The 16,817-nt window shown below is 38.8% G+C and overlaps 1 protein-coding gene across 1 annotated transcript in view; it reads left to right on the top strand.

Annotated features, from left to right (window-relative positions):
• The first annotated feature begins 262 nt into the window (after positions 1 to 262).
• Positions 263 to 16,817, top strand: part of LOC149814979 (AP-4 complex subunit sigma) — a 33,394-nt gene continuing 16,839 nt past the window's right edge. Inside the window, exon 1 of the mRNA XM_089988376.1 lies at positions 263 to 418. Within this exon, the coding sequence (XP_089844502.1) occupies positions 278 to 418 (141 nt within the window). The 5' untranslated portion in view covers positions 263 to 277. The remainder of the gene's footprint in view (positions 419 to 16,817) is intronic.

Genomic DNA, 16,817 nt, shown 5'->3' with positions numbered 1-16,817 from the left:
ACCGGAGCCCGACCTGAGTTCTGACTAAGATCCCTAAATTTTCAATGCAAAAAGTTAAAAATTATTACTTTATCGGGTACGGTCTGGTCTGGTTCACGTAATCTTTATAGAATTCGGGTATGGTTTCACTTATGGTAGGTTCGATTGGATGCCAGTCCGGACTTGGTACCATTTGGTCTCACCTGGGTCTGGACCAAACCCGACCCGTTAACACCCTTGTCAGGAGCAGCAGGACAAAACCATGTCTTTGAGGACCAGAGAGAGAGAGAGAGAGACGATGGGGATTCGGTTCATCGTTATGGTGAACAAGCAAGGGCAGACGCGACTCGCCCAATACTACGAATACCTCAACCTGGAGGAGAGAAGAGCCCTCGAGGGAGAGATCGTCAGGAAATGCCTCACTCGCACCGAACAACAGGTTTTTTTCCTTTTGGTCTTTCCTCACTTCGCTAATTGACGTTTTGAAGAAGATGATATGGCCCGTTTTAGGATGGTTTAGATTTTTGCGTCAGGGAATTCTAATTTGGAGAGGATTTATTAATTTTTTTGTTAATTCATGCGAAGATTTGGGTTGTAGCGTTTATCGATGAATTTTTCTTTCTTTTCTTTTCGTTTGGTGATGCATTAATTGTATAATTTTGGTGTATATTTCTTATTTTTCGTTTTGGGAATGCAAAATTGTGATTTTTTTCGCCTTTTGAGTTACAAATTGGTTCAAATTTCAGAAATTGCATAATGGTTGGTGAAGATACGTCGTTCCTCACGTTGGGTATCTGTCATTTTTGCGTTGTTCTTGAGGGGAGAGGGGATTTCTGGCACATTGATTATTTTGTGGCTCCCTTTTTGTTTGGTGTTGACTAAAATCTTCTTCATGAAGAAATTGGTAAATAAGTCATTGTTACTTCGTTGACCAATTGGCTTGTTTAGGTGACGTGAAATTGAGAGCTATTGAATGTTGCATGAACGATTTTCGGTGATCTTTGTTTTAGTGGTTAGCTTAGTTTTTCGGGAATAGAGGCATAATCATCACTGTGGGTGAGGATCTTTTGCAGCACGGATCATTGGCCACGTTTGTGGCTTGAAGAGCTGGATGGCATTCAACAAGATCACAAGCTTCATTCAATTTTAATCATCGCTTGGATGTCTGAAGTGGCAGGCATCCATCCAGATTTTCCTGCAATGGATCTTTTATCAATGTTATTATTTGAACATCGGTAATTCTGGGCAATGACAGATTATATGAGTTTTTTCTAGTAATTTATCTGAAAAATCAAAGACGAAGAGAAAGTTTAACCACTTGGCCATCACACAAATCCCTTCTGCCCTCTTTTGTTATAGACTTTGATGTAATATTCATCTTTGTCTTCTCTGTTTGAGGTTAGGTGTATCATTATTGGCTAGGAGTTGGTTTGGGTCAGAAGGCTTTTTGATTGCTTATTTGTTATCCTATGGAGATAGTCTATTTATTAGATGAAAAAAAAATCAAGATCCTGTGCTATGTGTAAATTTCCATCACGTTACTGGCATGTGACTTGCTTTTAGATCTCACATGAATTAATTTGTTGCTTTAAGATCTTGGAGTTCATGGAAGCATCCTCATCTGTATTGAAATAGCAAGACCATGATTTATAACCTAATCATCATGGATGTTAACTACCATTTTTTGCTGATATAATCTTCAGTTGCTACCTATATTTAACATTGTTAGATTTACATGTCTGCTATGGTGTTATAATTGCTTTTCTTTGGTTCATGCTCAACAAATTATGTTGTCATATTTTGTTAGATCCTTATATGCGTAACTTTGCAAAATGAGCAAATTGTTTATACAGCACCTAATGGCTAATATGCTCTTTATACGACCATGTTTGGAAAGTTATTTCATATTTATAGACCTTTGGTTATTTTCTTAAATGCATCCATTGTCATTTGCCTTCCAGTAAATGAACCATTACTTGTTATTATGGCTAATGATTCTAAAATTCATAGAAATATGTTAAATAGCTATGATTTTGTTGGTTCTGTATCCTCTGATCTTCATTTCTTATATGCATTATTTTTTTGTGTGCGTAGAATATGTTGAATTAGTTAAAAAAAAAGAGAGAAGCTCTGCTAGGGTTTCCTTCTCTTGGGGCTATTGTTGGTTTCTCCTGTGATCGTCGGCCTTTGGCCAGCCGATCATTGCCGACTGCGAGAGCCTCATGTTGTTGGGATCAAACTCCTCCCACCCGAGTGCTGGTGCGCTCCTTCAGGTGGTGTGGTTCCTTATGCTGGTTTTGTTTCTCCTGTGCCTATCTGATAGGGACGGTCGAGGAACAGATCGACAGGCTGTTCGATCCACCACCCATCTCCCTCTATGGGGGAGGTGGATCCTTCTCTGACGTTGCAGAATGCTAGGCATGGGTGCAGCGTCCCATCGCCATCCCGATCTTCCTTCCAAGATCCTCAACTATTGGAAAGTCTATTGAATTTCGGAGGTTTAAGTGCTGTAGTATCTTCCCCAGCGTCGCCCCCTCATGTTTCCCCTCCGACCATGTTGGTGAATAAGGCCCAGCATGGTTCTTTTTCTGTGGACGCTGACTCCCTTCATGGTGTTCAAGACTCCTTTCATGGTGACCTCGATGGAGCCTGTGTTCCTTCAAAAGCTACTGTTGAAGGAAATCCGTCTCCCAGATCGGGGTCTCAACTTCCTACGTCTGGATTTGCGTCACGTTCTTGGGCTCAGATTGTGAGCTGTTCGGCTTTTGATAAGTCGGATCTGCCTCCATATTCTATTATTGATGGCAAGAAGATGCTATGTATTCCGCAAAGCATCTACGATCAGAAAGCTAAACGTTTTGAATATTCTCTTATCTGTAAATGGCATACTTGCCCTATGGAACATGAATTTTACGTTTCCGAGCTGTGCAAGAGATGAAGATTGAGATCGAAGCCAAAGTTTTCTTCGCTGCAGGATAGCGAATTTCCAGTTCGATTTGGCTGTCGAGATGATATTTTTTATGTTCTTCAACATGGTCCATGAACTATTGCGGGAAGAACCCTTCTGATGGAACAATGGGACAGTATTGGCATACCCAAATTCCACGTGTTGCAGTCTATTCCTATATGGGTTCGTGTCTTGGCCTTCCTCCTGTGATATGGGATAATGATATGTTTATACGTGTTGCAGATGCGATTAATGACCAATTGATTGTGGTTGATGATCACATATCCTTTAAGGTCAGGTTTCATTTCTCTCGGATTCTTATTGAATTCACAATAATTTGTGATTTTGTGACTCTCTTCCTATTATGCTGGGAGATTCGTATTCTGGAGATCTACAATTCGAGTTCGAATCATCATCTAAGGTGTGTGGGGTTTGTCATTCACGTCTTCATGCGACTGAATGATGCCCAAAAAATTATTCTAAGGATCCTAAGTCTAAGAAATCAGGTGATAAAGGTTGGAAGCCTGCTTGGTCTAGGAAGATCGCCAAAGTCTGGGTGCCTAAGGTCTCTCCGAAGGAAGCAACAACCCGTTTAATGTTCTTTCATTAGAAGACATTGCAAGTGATTGTCATGTGGGCGATGTTGCTGTGGTCTCTATAGATGATGATGCTCACGGCTTGAATTCTAACAAAAATTCTAATCTTGAGGAGGGCGAGTCTGAGAATCAATTTTTTGATGCTGTACCTGATCTTGTGATTCAGCAAATATCTGACTTCCTTCCGTTGGCCCAACAACCTGCACCATCACCTGTGGTTGTTCCTCTTGGATCCTGAAATTGTGACAGAAACGATGCTGTAGTGAGCGACAAATCGGTGTTGGAGATGTTGCCTATAACTCAGTCAGCATCAGCTGAAGATGACCAGCAGAAAAGGATGACGTCTTTGAGTGGTAAAGGCCAACAAATCTTAGATACTAAAAGGAAACATGGTAGGCCTAAGAAGGGAACTGCATCAGTATCAATTGGGGTAAGTAACATCACCCTTAAGTCTCGTGGAGGTGATGCTCCCAAAAATTCAGATTCTCTATGAAGATTCTTTCTTGGAATATTCGTGGCTTTGAGAAGCCGTCTGCTCAAAGGGTTCTTCAATTTTTTCTTTGCACTCATCGCCCTGAAATGTTCATAATTGAACCTATGATATCCTTTTTTCATTTTGAGAAGTTGAAATTCAGATATTCTGACTTTTATTTGGTTCATGATGCTTTATCTATTCATGATAGAATGTATATCATGTGTTTCTGGGATCTGTCTCGTGTTGAGTGTTCGGATTTTCATATCAACGCCGGATATATTTGGTTGTTCAGTGGTTGACAAGGCGAGCAACAAAAGTTTTATGGCTGCTGGCTTGTACCTTATCAACCACTATGGGCAGAGGTCTCAACAATTTGGAGCATTCTTAATCACTATGGAAGTCATTTGGCGGCCTTGGGTAGTCATCAGAGACTTTAACTGTGTGCTGGATGCATCAGAGAAAACTGGGCTACCTCCGAATGTTTTGTGCTTGGCTGATTTTAATGATTTTATTACTGCTGGTGGGCTGTTTGAAATTGGTGATCCCTGGGCCAGATTTACTTGGTCCAATGATCAGCAGGGACTATCTAATGTTCAATGTAGACTCAGTAGATGTTTTGTCAACTATTAGTGGTTCGATGATGTGGGAATGGGAAGTACTCTGAAAGTTTTCCCCACAACTGTTGTAGATCATAGCTTATTATTATTTGATTCTGATGCGGTGATCAGATAGAAGAAATGGTCTTCTTTTAAAATTTTCTTTTGGTGGTTATCGGAACCTGAATGTATGAACTTAATTGCTGATTGTTGGAGCACCCACCAGACAGGATGTCCTATGATTCGAGTCCTTTAACAAATTGGATGAGGTTAGAAACAAACTTCAGTTATGGTATAAAGGGAGATCAGGACGGCTTGAAGATACAGCTGCCGCTATTTGTGAGCATCTGACTTTGGTGCAGCATCAGATGGAATCTACTAGCCCTTCATTTGAATATATAATTTCTCTTAAAAAGGAACGTGAAAAAGTCCTCCAAGAGGAATCCCAATGGCGCCAAAAGTCCCACATTCAGTGGCTCAAGGAAGGAGACAAGAATACAAATTTTTTTTATGGCCTCGATGAAAGGTAGACATAAATTCAATAATATTCATAAATTGCTTGTTCATGACTCTTACGTGACTGATGAATCAGCCATTCAAAATGAGTGTTTCAATTTTTTTCATTCTCTTCTTTCGGAGGATGAGGTTCACCATGATTCTCTTCCGTGTTCGGATGGTCCTGTTGTTTCACAAGCTGAAAATGAATTATTATTGGCCCCTATCTCGGATGAAGAAGTGAAGAAGGCTGTGTTCTTGATGAAAGGTGATAAAGCTCCCGGGTCTGTTTTATAAAAACTTTTGAACTTATAGTGGGTAGTGATATTATGGTGGCTGTGATAGAGTTCTTCAGGAAAGGCAAGATTGTTAAGAAGGTTAATTCTACTTTTATCTCCCTCATTCCTAAAGCTTCCGGCGCGGATCAGCTGAAGGACTTTAGACCTATATCCCTCTGTAATTTCATATGTAAAGTTATTACCAAAGTAATGGTTATCAGGATGAGAAGTATCTTAACCCGAGTGATATCCAAAAATCAAGGAGCATTCCTTAAAGGGAAAGATATCCGAGAAAGTTTGTTATTAGCTCATAAAGTCATTGGTTCTATATGTAAGAAGAAAATTTCAGCCTTATGTTTAAATTGGATTTATCCAAAGCTTATGATAGAGTTTCCTGGGATTTTTCAGAGAGCTCTTTGCTTCGATCCTTGGTGGGTTCATTTAATTATGGTATGCGTGAGGACGACCTCCTTTCGGGTACTAGTGAATGTTAGTCCTGGAAGAAATTCTCTAGCTCTAGAGGTATTCGGCGAGGAGGTCCATCTCCTCTTTTCTTTTCCTTATTATCATGGAACAATTATCTAGGAGGCTGAATTGGAGTGTGGAGCATAATCAATTTGATGCTCTCTCACTTCCCTTTACCGATATTCAGGTATCCCATTTGTTCTTCGTTGATGATGTGCTTCTCTTTGCTAAGCCAGATGCAGATCACATTCGTATTCTTAAATCTATTATGAAGGAGTTTGAAGACATTGCAGGTATGAAGGTGAATAAATCCAAATCTGTGATGGTTCTATTAAATTTAAATCATATTGAAACCAATCGGATATCCACCTTTGTGTAATGGAAGTTGGAAAATTTACCTATTATATATTTAGGTGTGTTGTTGTGTGTGGGCAAACCAAATTCTACTATGTGCTAGCCCCTGATTGCCAAAATCACTCAACGTATTGAGTCTTGAAAGGCTTAACTTTTATTGTATGCAGGAAGAATCACTCTCATCTAGAATACACTATCATCGACAAATACCACCATAAATTTGTCCAAATATGGTCTGAAAACTCTGTTCATCATGTCCATGAAAGCAACTGGTACATTAGTCAGACCAAAAGGCATGACTAAAACTCATAATGACCATGAAAGCAACTGGTGCATTAGTCAGCCACTTTGCTTGGGGGTGGTGTTATAAACACAACTGCTGTTATTGATATATTAAGAAAGTGACATCAGTGGATGTTGATTTCCTTGGTGTCCCGACATTAGATGTTGATTTCTAATGTTCCGATGGATGATATTGATTCCTGATATTGGTCGAGGATCAAGTGTGAAACCCAGTAATAAAATTCAAACTATGTGTTAAGTTACAATTGAAAATCTATCTTTAACTTCGAGAATTTGTTGTGTCCGTTTTGAGTATCCGCGGGTTTTAATTAAAAGTAGAACTAAACTTGTGTGCATTTAATAGGTACATGCATGCAAAAGAGAACTCTAATAATAACTTAATTATTTATTCATACATGTACATTGAAATCATGCATATTTATTGTTCTGCATTAGTTTATGCATTCTTACTTGTTTAGTTTCATGTGAAATATTGTTAGTGTATGATAATTGCTTGTAATTGCTTGAATGGTAATTGAATTATGATATTGTTGTAGTTATGTTCCTCTGAAAACTTGTATGAATTCGATTTACGCTTTTTCTTGCCTATTTGGATTTTCAGAGGAATTCGTACAAAGAATCTTTGATTCTTACCCACTACTCCCTATGTTTTTTACAGGGTCTGAGGCTTAGTGATGAAAACGATTGCCACAAGGAGCCTACGAGAATGCGTGACTACTGATATTCTTGGACACTATGATTTTAGATTTTAATTTAATTATGTTCTTAAACTTTGATTATTGATTAATAAAGTTAGTTATGTGATTGTTGGTTAAATGTAAGATCCTTTGTGGTTTGGAATGTGTCAAGTCTTTGAGGCCTCGGATCTTTGGGTTTTAGTTTTTGCAATTGTTAAAAAAAAAATTCTACTTTTCAACGGGGATGAGTTGGGGTCGTTACTGTTAGATTTCACTAGGATCTGTCACACGTGAAAGAGAGATGAAAGAGAAAGAAAGAGCTGCGGCTGTCACGATTTCCAATAATAAAATCATGACCTAAAACATGTATGCATATCCTTCGTTTACAGTATGGGTCGGGTCTAATATATTATGCAGACCCGGAATACAAAATAACAAATACAAGTAAAGAATACATAGACAAATAGACTTTTTCACCCCCCTCAAGTTGATCATGGTGTTGAACCAGAGTTATCAGAAGCTTCTTAGGTAGGTGGGAAGCTCGCTTCCCGAAAACTCGCTTGGGAAGCGCGATACTCCTCGCTTTCGAAACTTCATGAGAAGCTCGATTCCCCCACGCTTCTTCTATGCTTCTCATACGCATGGTCTATGCATACTATATACTTTTCTCACATTTCTTTTCAGCTTTTTCATGTATTTTCTCACTCTTTCACTCACTTTCCATATACTTTCTTTAAATTGGTAACCATCATTGTTAGATTTTAACAAAATTTTTAACTCTTTTACAGAAAAATCATAAAATATAAGAATGATCAATTTTATTTTAGTTTTTATTTGTTTCTTGTTTGATTCCATATTGCTTCATTTTTTATTCATATTTTGCTTTTAAATTGAAACTTCGCTTCCCACTTCGTATAAATTTTAAAATGCCTCGCTTCTGCTTCCCGTATCGTTTCCCGCTTCCTAGTTTGGTAACCTTGTGTTGAACCATGAACAACTTGCCTTTAAGTGTCAAAAAACGATCCTTGGTCAAGCCTTTTGTGAATATGTCTGCAACTTGTCTTTCAGTGTTAACAAATTCGGGCTCGATCTCCTTTTCTTCAACCTTTTGTCTCACAAATTTTTGATCTATCTCAATATGCTTGGCACGACTGTGATGAACCAAATTGAATGACATGTTGAGAGCACTTTGATTGTCGCACAACAAGACAGACCGAGATATCACTTTTCCCACTTCAGTTAGCAAATGTCTGACCCATGTGACTTTAGGAGTAGCAGCAACCATAGATCTGTACTCAGCCTCAGTACTTGATCTAGCAATGACCTTTTGTTTTCTACTGCTCAAGGATACTAATTTTCTTCTAATGAAGATGCAATATCCTGATGTAGACGTTCGTTCATTTAGATCCCCTGCCCATTCCGCATCACAATATACAGTTATCTCGCGCATGTCCTTGCCAGATGGTTTTGGAGAATATATCAATCCATCCCCAACTGTTCCTTTTAGATCTCTGAGTATCTTTTTAACAACCTCCATATGCCTAGTACACGCGGTTCATGCATGAATTGGGTCACCTGATTGACTAAATAAGCAATATCAGGTCGAGTGAATGTGAGATACTGTAATATCCCTATTAGACTGCGGTACCTGGTGGAATCCTCACACAAGTCTCCATCATGCACGCTCAGTTTTTGGTGAAGAATACTTGGAGTCCCTAGAGGTTTACAATCCTTCATACCTGCTTTGGTTAGAATGTCCATCGTATACTTGTGTTGGGTGAGAGTCAACCCATCAGCTCGGCTATCAACTTCAACTCTAAGAAAATAACGCAGGCACCAAGGTCTTTCATTTTGAATCTCTGACTCAGTAGTTTCTTTACTTCTTTGATATGATCCTCAGAGTTTCCTGTGATGACAATATCATCAACATAAATTAATAATGAGGTGATCATATTTTGCCCTCTAAAGATGAACAATGAGTGATCTAGTAGGGAGCGAGCAAAGCCATGCTTCTGAATCTCAAGAGAGAAGCTATCAAACCAAGAGCGAGATGCTTGCTTTAGGCCATAGATAACCTTTTTTAGTCTTCAGACATTTGTCTTACAATCTTCCTCATAGTATCCAGGTGGTTGTTCCATGTAAACTTCTTCCTTCAAATCTCTATGCAAAAATGCATTCTTAACATCAAGCTGACTCAGTGTTCATACATGTTCAACAGCTAAGGAAAGAATAATTCGAATCGTTCCCATTCTCACCGCTGGACTAAAAGTCTCTTCATAGTCTTGTCCTGCTTCTTGTGTGAAACCCTTTGCCACGAGTCTTGCCTTGTATCGTTCAATGGTCCCATCTGGTTTATATTTTATTTTGTAGACCCATTTGCATCCTACCACATTTCTGTCAGGCGGTCTGGGAACAATTTTCCAGGTTCCACATTCATGCAAGGCTTGCATCTCATTGTTCATGGTTTCTACCCATTTCTTAGAAGTGGCTGCCTGGTAGTACATAATAGGTTCATTTTCCTCATTGAGAGCAGTAAAAAAGAGTTGAAAATCCATGGAGAAATTGTTGTAGCTGACCCACCTATCAATAGGATGCCGCATGCGGCTGAATTTCCTGACGTCAAGGGTGTGTGAGGGGGTAGGTGCAGCCTCTTGAGCCCGATTTAGGAGTCCTGAAGCAACCGTTCTCTGTCTAGTGTAGGAAATGCCCTTACACCTTCCCGATTCCAATGGTGGTGCTGCTTCACAGTTCTGCGATTCCGATGTACCAACGATCTTGTGACTCTCTTCTTCGTGTGGCACATAGTCCGAATGCCATTCATCATTCGAACTATCAAAGAGCTTTGAATTCAGCCAAGGGTAATAAACTTCAACTGATGTAGAGGACATGTCACCTGTGCCAATTTTATGATCGAAGTTCAGCTCGTCAAAAACAATATTTCTCGAGATTTTGATGCATTTGCTAATGGGATCATAACATCTATATCCTTTGTAGTCATCCGCATATCCCACAAATCTACACTTCTGAGCCTTATCCTGAATGATCAATATGCACATAACAAACACATCCAAAAACACGTAAGTCATGATAATCAGGATGAATTCCAAAAAGGCAATGATAAGGAGACTTGTTTTCTAAGACAACCATGGGCAGTCTATTTATCACATGTACAACAGAATGAAAGGCTTCTGTCCACAGATTAATAGGAAGATGACTGTCATGAAGCATACTCATCGCACTTTCAATAATATGCCTATGTTTGCGCTCAACAATCCCATTCTGTTGTGGCGTGTGTGGGCAGAACATTCTTCTTCCTATCCCATTATTTTGAAGAAAGGAAATGAAGTCACTGGATGTGAACTCCCCTCCTCCATCACATCGGAAAAATTGAATGGACTCGGAGAATTGATTTTTTTACTAAGGACAGGAAGTTCTGAAACAAAAGGAAAGCTTTAGACTTATTTTTCATGAAGTATATCCAGGTATATCGAGAGTATTTGTCAACAAAAATTAGATAGTACTTGCTTCCAAATCCAGAGATGACTGGAGCAGGCCCCCATACATCAGAACATACTATCTCAAAAGGCTTTGAAGCTCTCTTATTACATGACTCTTGCATAAAAGACAACTAGAACACTTTTGACTTCTCTCTTCCACATTGAGACTTTCTTTTGGAATGAGAATATTAGAAACAAGTTTCTCAATAAAATGACTCACAATGCCCTAAACGACTGTGCCATAAAGAAGACTTATTACATTAAAAAATACTAAGAACATTTTTAGAAAGACATAACTCTAATGGAGACTTCAAATCCGGGTGAGCAGGACAGGCCGAATGACATGGATCCTCTTGAAAGATATACATATTGCCTTGTCTCTTTCCTTCAACGAATGTTTCTCTCGTGTGAAGGTCCTTGACCTGCACAGAGAAGGGAGCAAATTCGACTGAAGCATGATTATCATCAATAAGTTTAGAAACAGAGACAATATTTTTCTTGATATTGGGAGCATGGAGGACATTGGAGAGTTCAAGAGTAGAATGTGACATGGGGATGATAGATTTTCCAATGTGAGTAAGAGGGTGGTAAGATCCATCTTCGGTGACAATTTTACTTTTTCCAAAATAGGGAATAGGTTTTAAAAGTTTACCTGCATCACCGGTAACGTGAGTTACTGTCCTAGAGTCAACGAACCAAGTTCTTTGTTCATTCTGCTTTAGATTCAATCCCGACAAGGCAGATATTAACAATTATTTAATCTCTCCACTGTCTTTGGTGCTGCTGGTCTTCCTTTTGGATGTTGCCTGATGCGACTTTCCTTTATTTTCAGGATTATGCCAACAATTCGCCTTGATATGCCCCCTTTTGTTGCAAAAGAAGCATGTGGGAATGGGTCTTGATCCCTGAGTAACAGTGGGAGTGAGAAGTAATCCACGTCCCCCGTGTCCATTTTTCCCTTGTCCTCCTCGCCCTCGACAATAAGTCATTCCTGTGGCAAAGACTTCTTGGGTATTCGTATGAGTGCGATTATCCTCAGAAAAGCCTTTCAGAGTCATTTCATACTGAATTAATTTAGCCTGAAGCTCATCAAAGGTGGGAAGAGCAGGCAAACACAGTAATGAGGTAACAATCATGTTATATTCTGATCCCAATCCACTTCAGGTTTGTTGCACCGTATCACTGTCACTCACTGCACATATTATAACCGTAAGTTGATCTGTGATAGTCTTCATCTTGTTTAGATATTCCATGATAGTTATGAAGTCTTTTCTTAGTAGCTGAAATTCTCTCTTAAGAAAAACCATTATTACCTGAGAAACTTGTGAATATGTCTGAACCAATCTCTCCCAAAGTTGCATGGCTGTGCAATTGTCAGGAATTACAATAAGTACCTCTTGAGAGAGTGTAGAGGTGATGTACGCGACTAATGACTGATCTTTCTTTTCTCAGTTGAGATATTCTGTATTTTTGACATACACAATTGAGATTGCCCCTTTATCATCCTTCTCTTCTCGCGTAACAAATTCCAGTGAAGCTGAAGCGGTTCCATCCAGATGACCTAAGAGACCTTGACTCCTTATAAAAGGAATGATCTGTCTTTTCAAAATCAAGAAGTTTGAGGTGGTCAACTTTTCAAAAACAAGCTGATTGAAAAAACTCGAAGAGAGACCAGATTGGGAAGAATGAGAGGAGTCCATAGCTTAAAGTTAACAAGGTGTTCACGAGATGCACAGTCCACTGCTTGAGAGACTTGCTGGTCGTCCCTTCCTGCCTTTTTTTTTGCTGTGATAAATGCAGGAAAAGGGAGCAGAACAACTCACACTGAACAGACTTTAATAAATCGCAGCTATGTTGGTTCAAGAACAAAGGGTTTCGTGAATATGGAATTTGACAACAGGTGTATTTCATACACAACGATTTGCAGACATAACGATTTACATGCACAACGATTTGTAGGCATAACGATTTGTAGACACAGCGATTTGTAGGCACAACGATTTATAGGCACAACGATTTGTATGCACAACGATTTGTAGGCATAGCGTTTTGTAGGCACAACGATTTGTTGGCACAACGATTTGTAGGCACAACGATTTTCGTGATTCAGCAATCAAGAAATATGGTATTCCAGATCTGATACTGATGGATGATCAAATCCGATGGTTTCAGACAAGGTTTGGCAGAAATAGGAATTGCGAGACCAAGAATATTCACGATCATATCTGAGTATTTCAGATCTGACAGAATAAGGAAGTGCGAGACAGAGAATATGCACAATCAAGAAAATTTGGGATCTGGCGCAAGGATTGAATATTTCAGATCTGACGCATGTACACGATCAAATTTGAATATTCAATACGAATCATGAGACGAGAATAGAAAGAAGAACCGAAGTCTTTCAGGTCTAACGCAGATTCACGTCAAATCTGAATATTCAGGCACGAAGAATAGTCGAGGAGTAAATGAAAGAAAGAAAAAGATGGAAGAAAAGTGTGGAAGAAGAAAACCTCTTGATTGGATGCAGGTTGATCTCTCAGGTCAGACCTTCTGGAAGTAGCTTCAAGGCCCTAGATGGATCTCTGCTCTGATACCATGTTAGATTTCACTAGGATCTGTCACACGTGAAAGAGAGATGAAAGAGAAAGGAGTTGCGACTGTCACGATTTCCAATAATGAAATCGTGACCTAAAACATGTATATATATCCTTCGTTTACAGTATGGGTCGGGTCTGATATATTACCCAGACCCGGAATACAAAATAACAAATACAAGTAAAGAATACATAGACAAATAGACTTTTTCAGTTACATGCTCTGTGCAGGATCTCTAGTCCGTGAAGCAGATTGAGCAAGGCCATAGGAGAAAAGATCTCTACTTCATGAATTATCTAAATCTTTCTCCAAATTCCTTTTGTAATTATGTCCAAGAAAAAGATATTGAAACTTGGGATAAATGACTTGAGCATTCAAGCTTCTCAAAGATGTATGTTCTTTCTTTTGGGGAAAAATTTTGTAACGAAAAAGATTTAATTTTGCAAAGCTTGTGTCTTTAGAAAAATGAAATCCATCCATTTTCCTAATAGAACTTTTGTCTCTAAGAGGCCTTTTGAATTAGCGCATTCGGATGTTTGAGGACCTCCCGTCATATCAAAAGGAGGATATTCATATTATGTTTCTTTTATCGATGATTTCACTAGATATGTATGGATCTACTTTCTTAACTTTAAATCCGATGTGTTCTTGTTTAAAAAATTTCATATGATTGTCAAAAAACAATTTCAAAGCAACATTTCTATTCTTAGATCCGATTCGGGTGGTGAATACCTATCTAATACAACAACAACAACAACAACAACAACTACGCCTTCATCCCAAAACAATTGGGGTCAGCGATATGAACCAAAAAGAAATTCATTTTGGGTCTTCCACATGAATCCTTTTCCTCCAATCATTTCTATCCAACGCCATGTCCTCGGTGAGGTTCAAAGCATTCATATCCTTTCCTATCATCTCCATCCAAGTCTTCCTAGGCCTACCCCGACCTCTTTTAACTAATATATTTTCCCATTTCTCCAACCTTCTAACTGGAGCATCATTAGGCCTTCGCCGAATATGTCCAAACCACCGTAAACGATTCTCTCGCATCTTATTTTCAATGGGTGCAACACCTACCTTCTTACGTATCTCTTCGTTCCGAATCTTATCTTTTATTGTATTTCCACACATCCATCTAAGCATCCGCATCTCAGCTACACTCATTTTTTGAATATGATGTCTCTTGGCAGCCCAACATTCCGTACCATATAGTAAAGCGGGTCTAATAGTCGTCCTATAAAACTTTCCCTTCAACCGCAATGGCATTCTACGATCGCACAGCACTCCAGTAGCACTTTTCCATTTCATCCACCCAACCTTTATCCTATGATTTACATCTCCATCAATTTCTCCATACTTTTGAATGATGGATCCCAAATATTTGAAATAATCATTCACCGGTATATCTTGCTCACCAAGCTTCACTACACTCCCATCACTACTTCGTTGCTTACTAAACCGACATTCCATATATTCTGTCTTACTCTTACTCAACTTAAAACCTCTAGCTTCCAATGTCTGTCTCCATAATTCTAACTTAGCATTAACCCCAGCTCTAGACTCATCAATCAAAACAATATCATCAGCAAACAACATACACCACGGTACATTTTCTTGAATTGATCTCGTAAGTTCATCCATCACTATCGCAAATAGGAAAGGGCTTAAAGCAGATCCTTGATGTAACCCAACCGTTATCGGAAAATTGGTTGTCACCCCTCCACAAGTGCGGACATTGGTTACTACTCCTTCATACATATCTTTAATTATACTAATGTACTTGAGAGAAACACCTTTCTTCATCATTGTCCACCAGAGAACGTCCCTAGGTACTCTATCGTATGCCTTCTCTAAATCAATAAAAACCATATGCAAATCTTTGTTCATCTCTCTATATCTTTCAATAAGTTGTCTAAGAAGATGTATAGCTTCCATAGTTGATCTTCCAGGCATAAAACCAAATTGATTCTCCGATATCATGACAACCTTCCTCAACCTAGACTCAATCACCCTCTCCCAAAGTTTCATAGTATGACTCATGAGTTTTATACCACGATAGTTTGTGCAATCTTGTATATCACCCTTATTCTTATATAAAGGCACCAAAGTACTCTTCCTCCACTCATTAGGCATCTTATTTGTTCGCCAAATCAAGTTAAAAAGATTTGTCAACCATTCTAAACCTTTCTCTCCCAAGCATTTCCAAGCCTCGATAGATATACCATCTGGGCCAACTGCCCTTCTTGATTTCATTTTCTTCAAAACCTCTGCAATTTCTTTCTTTTGAATCTTGCGCATGAAGTCACGATTTATCTCATGAAAAGGAATGGAGAAGTCTCCAAGATCTTGAGCATGACTATCATTAAATAGCTTATCAAAATAATCTTTCCATCTCTCCTTAATCTCCTCATCTTTGACTAAAACCCTTTGCGTTTCATCTTTGATACATCTAACCATACCCAAATCCTTCGATTTCCTATCTCTCATCTTTGCAAGCCTATAAATATCCTTCTCGCCTTCTTTGGTATCCAACTTGTCATAAACCTCCTTATATACCTTAGCCCTCGCGTTTCGAACAACTTTTTTAGCTTCCTTCTTTGCTATCATATACTTCTCCAAATTCTCATTATCACGACTCTTACTTAGATTTCTATAACACTCTCTTTTAACCTTAATAGCTAATTTGACATCCTCGTTCCACCATGATGTATCCTTACCTAGTGGTGCACCACCTTTAGACTCACCCAATACCTCCTTAGCTACTTTTCTCATACCACCCGCTATCTTATTCCACATTGATTCTGAATCCTCCTCGAGACACCAATCAACTTCCTTAACTACCTGCTCTACAAACATTCCTTGTTTAGCTCCTTTCAGTGCCCACCACTTAATTCTAGGATCTATCCTATGTCTATCCCTTTTGCGGCATTGTCTAATTCTAAGATCTAAAATTAAGACTCTATGTTGTGTAGCTACACTTTCTCCTGTTATAACCTTACAATCGATGCAACAACCCCTATCTCTCTTTCTAAGTAGGAAAAAATCTATTTGACTCGTATTAACCCCACTTTTAAATGTTACTAGGTGAGACTCCCTCTTCCTAAACCAAGTGTTTGCTAAGATCATATCATAGGACAAACAAAAATCTAAAATCCTTTCTCCACTTTCATTTCTTTCTCCTATACCATAGCCTCCATGGATATTCTCAAATCCATCCCTACTAATGCCTACATGTCCATTAAGGTCACCGCCGATGAAAAGCTTTTCTCCATAAGATGTCTCTTGTACTACTCCATCTAAATCTTCCCAAAATTGATGCTTAATGGAATCATCTAAACCTACTTGAGGTGCATAAACACTAATAATATTAATAATATCCGTACCTAATACTAATTTAATAAGTAAAATTCTATCACCCTTCCTACGGACCTCAACTACATTATCTATAAACTGACGACTCATAACAATCCCTACTCCATTCCTATTCCTATTTATTCCTGTATACCAAATCTTATATCCCCAAGGTTCTATCACTTTAGCTTTCTCACCTACCCATT

This window comes from Nuphar pumila, chromosome 15 (genome assembly GCF_984573655.1).
Source record: "Nuphar pumila chromosome 15, dmNupPumi1.hap1.1, whole genome shotgun sequence".
NCBI classification, from domain to species: domain Eukaryota; kingdom Viridiplantae; phylum Streptophyta; class Magnoliopsida; order Nymphaeales; family Nymphaeaceae; genus Nuphar; species Nuphar pumila.
The sequence above is the reverse complement of the archived record's forward strand: the minus strand, read 5'-3'. Positions and strand labels throughout refer to the sequence as shown.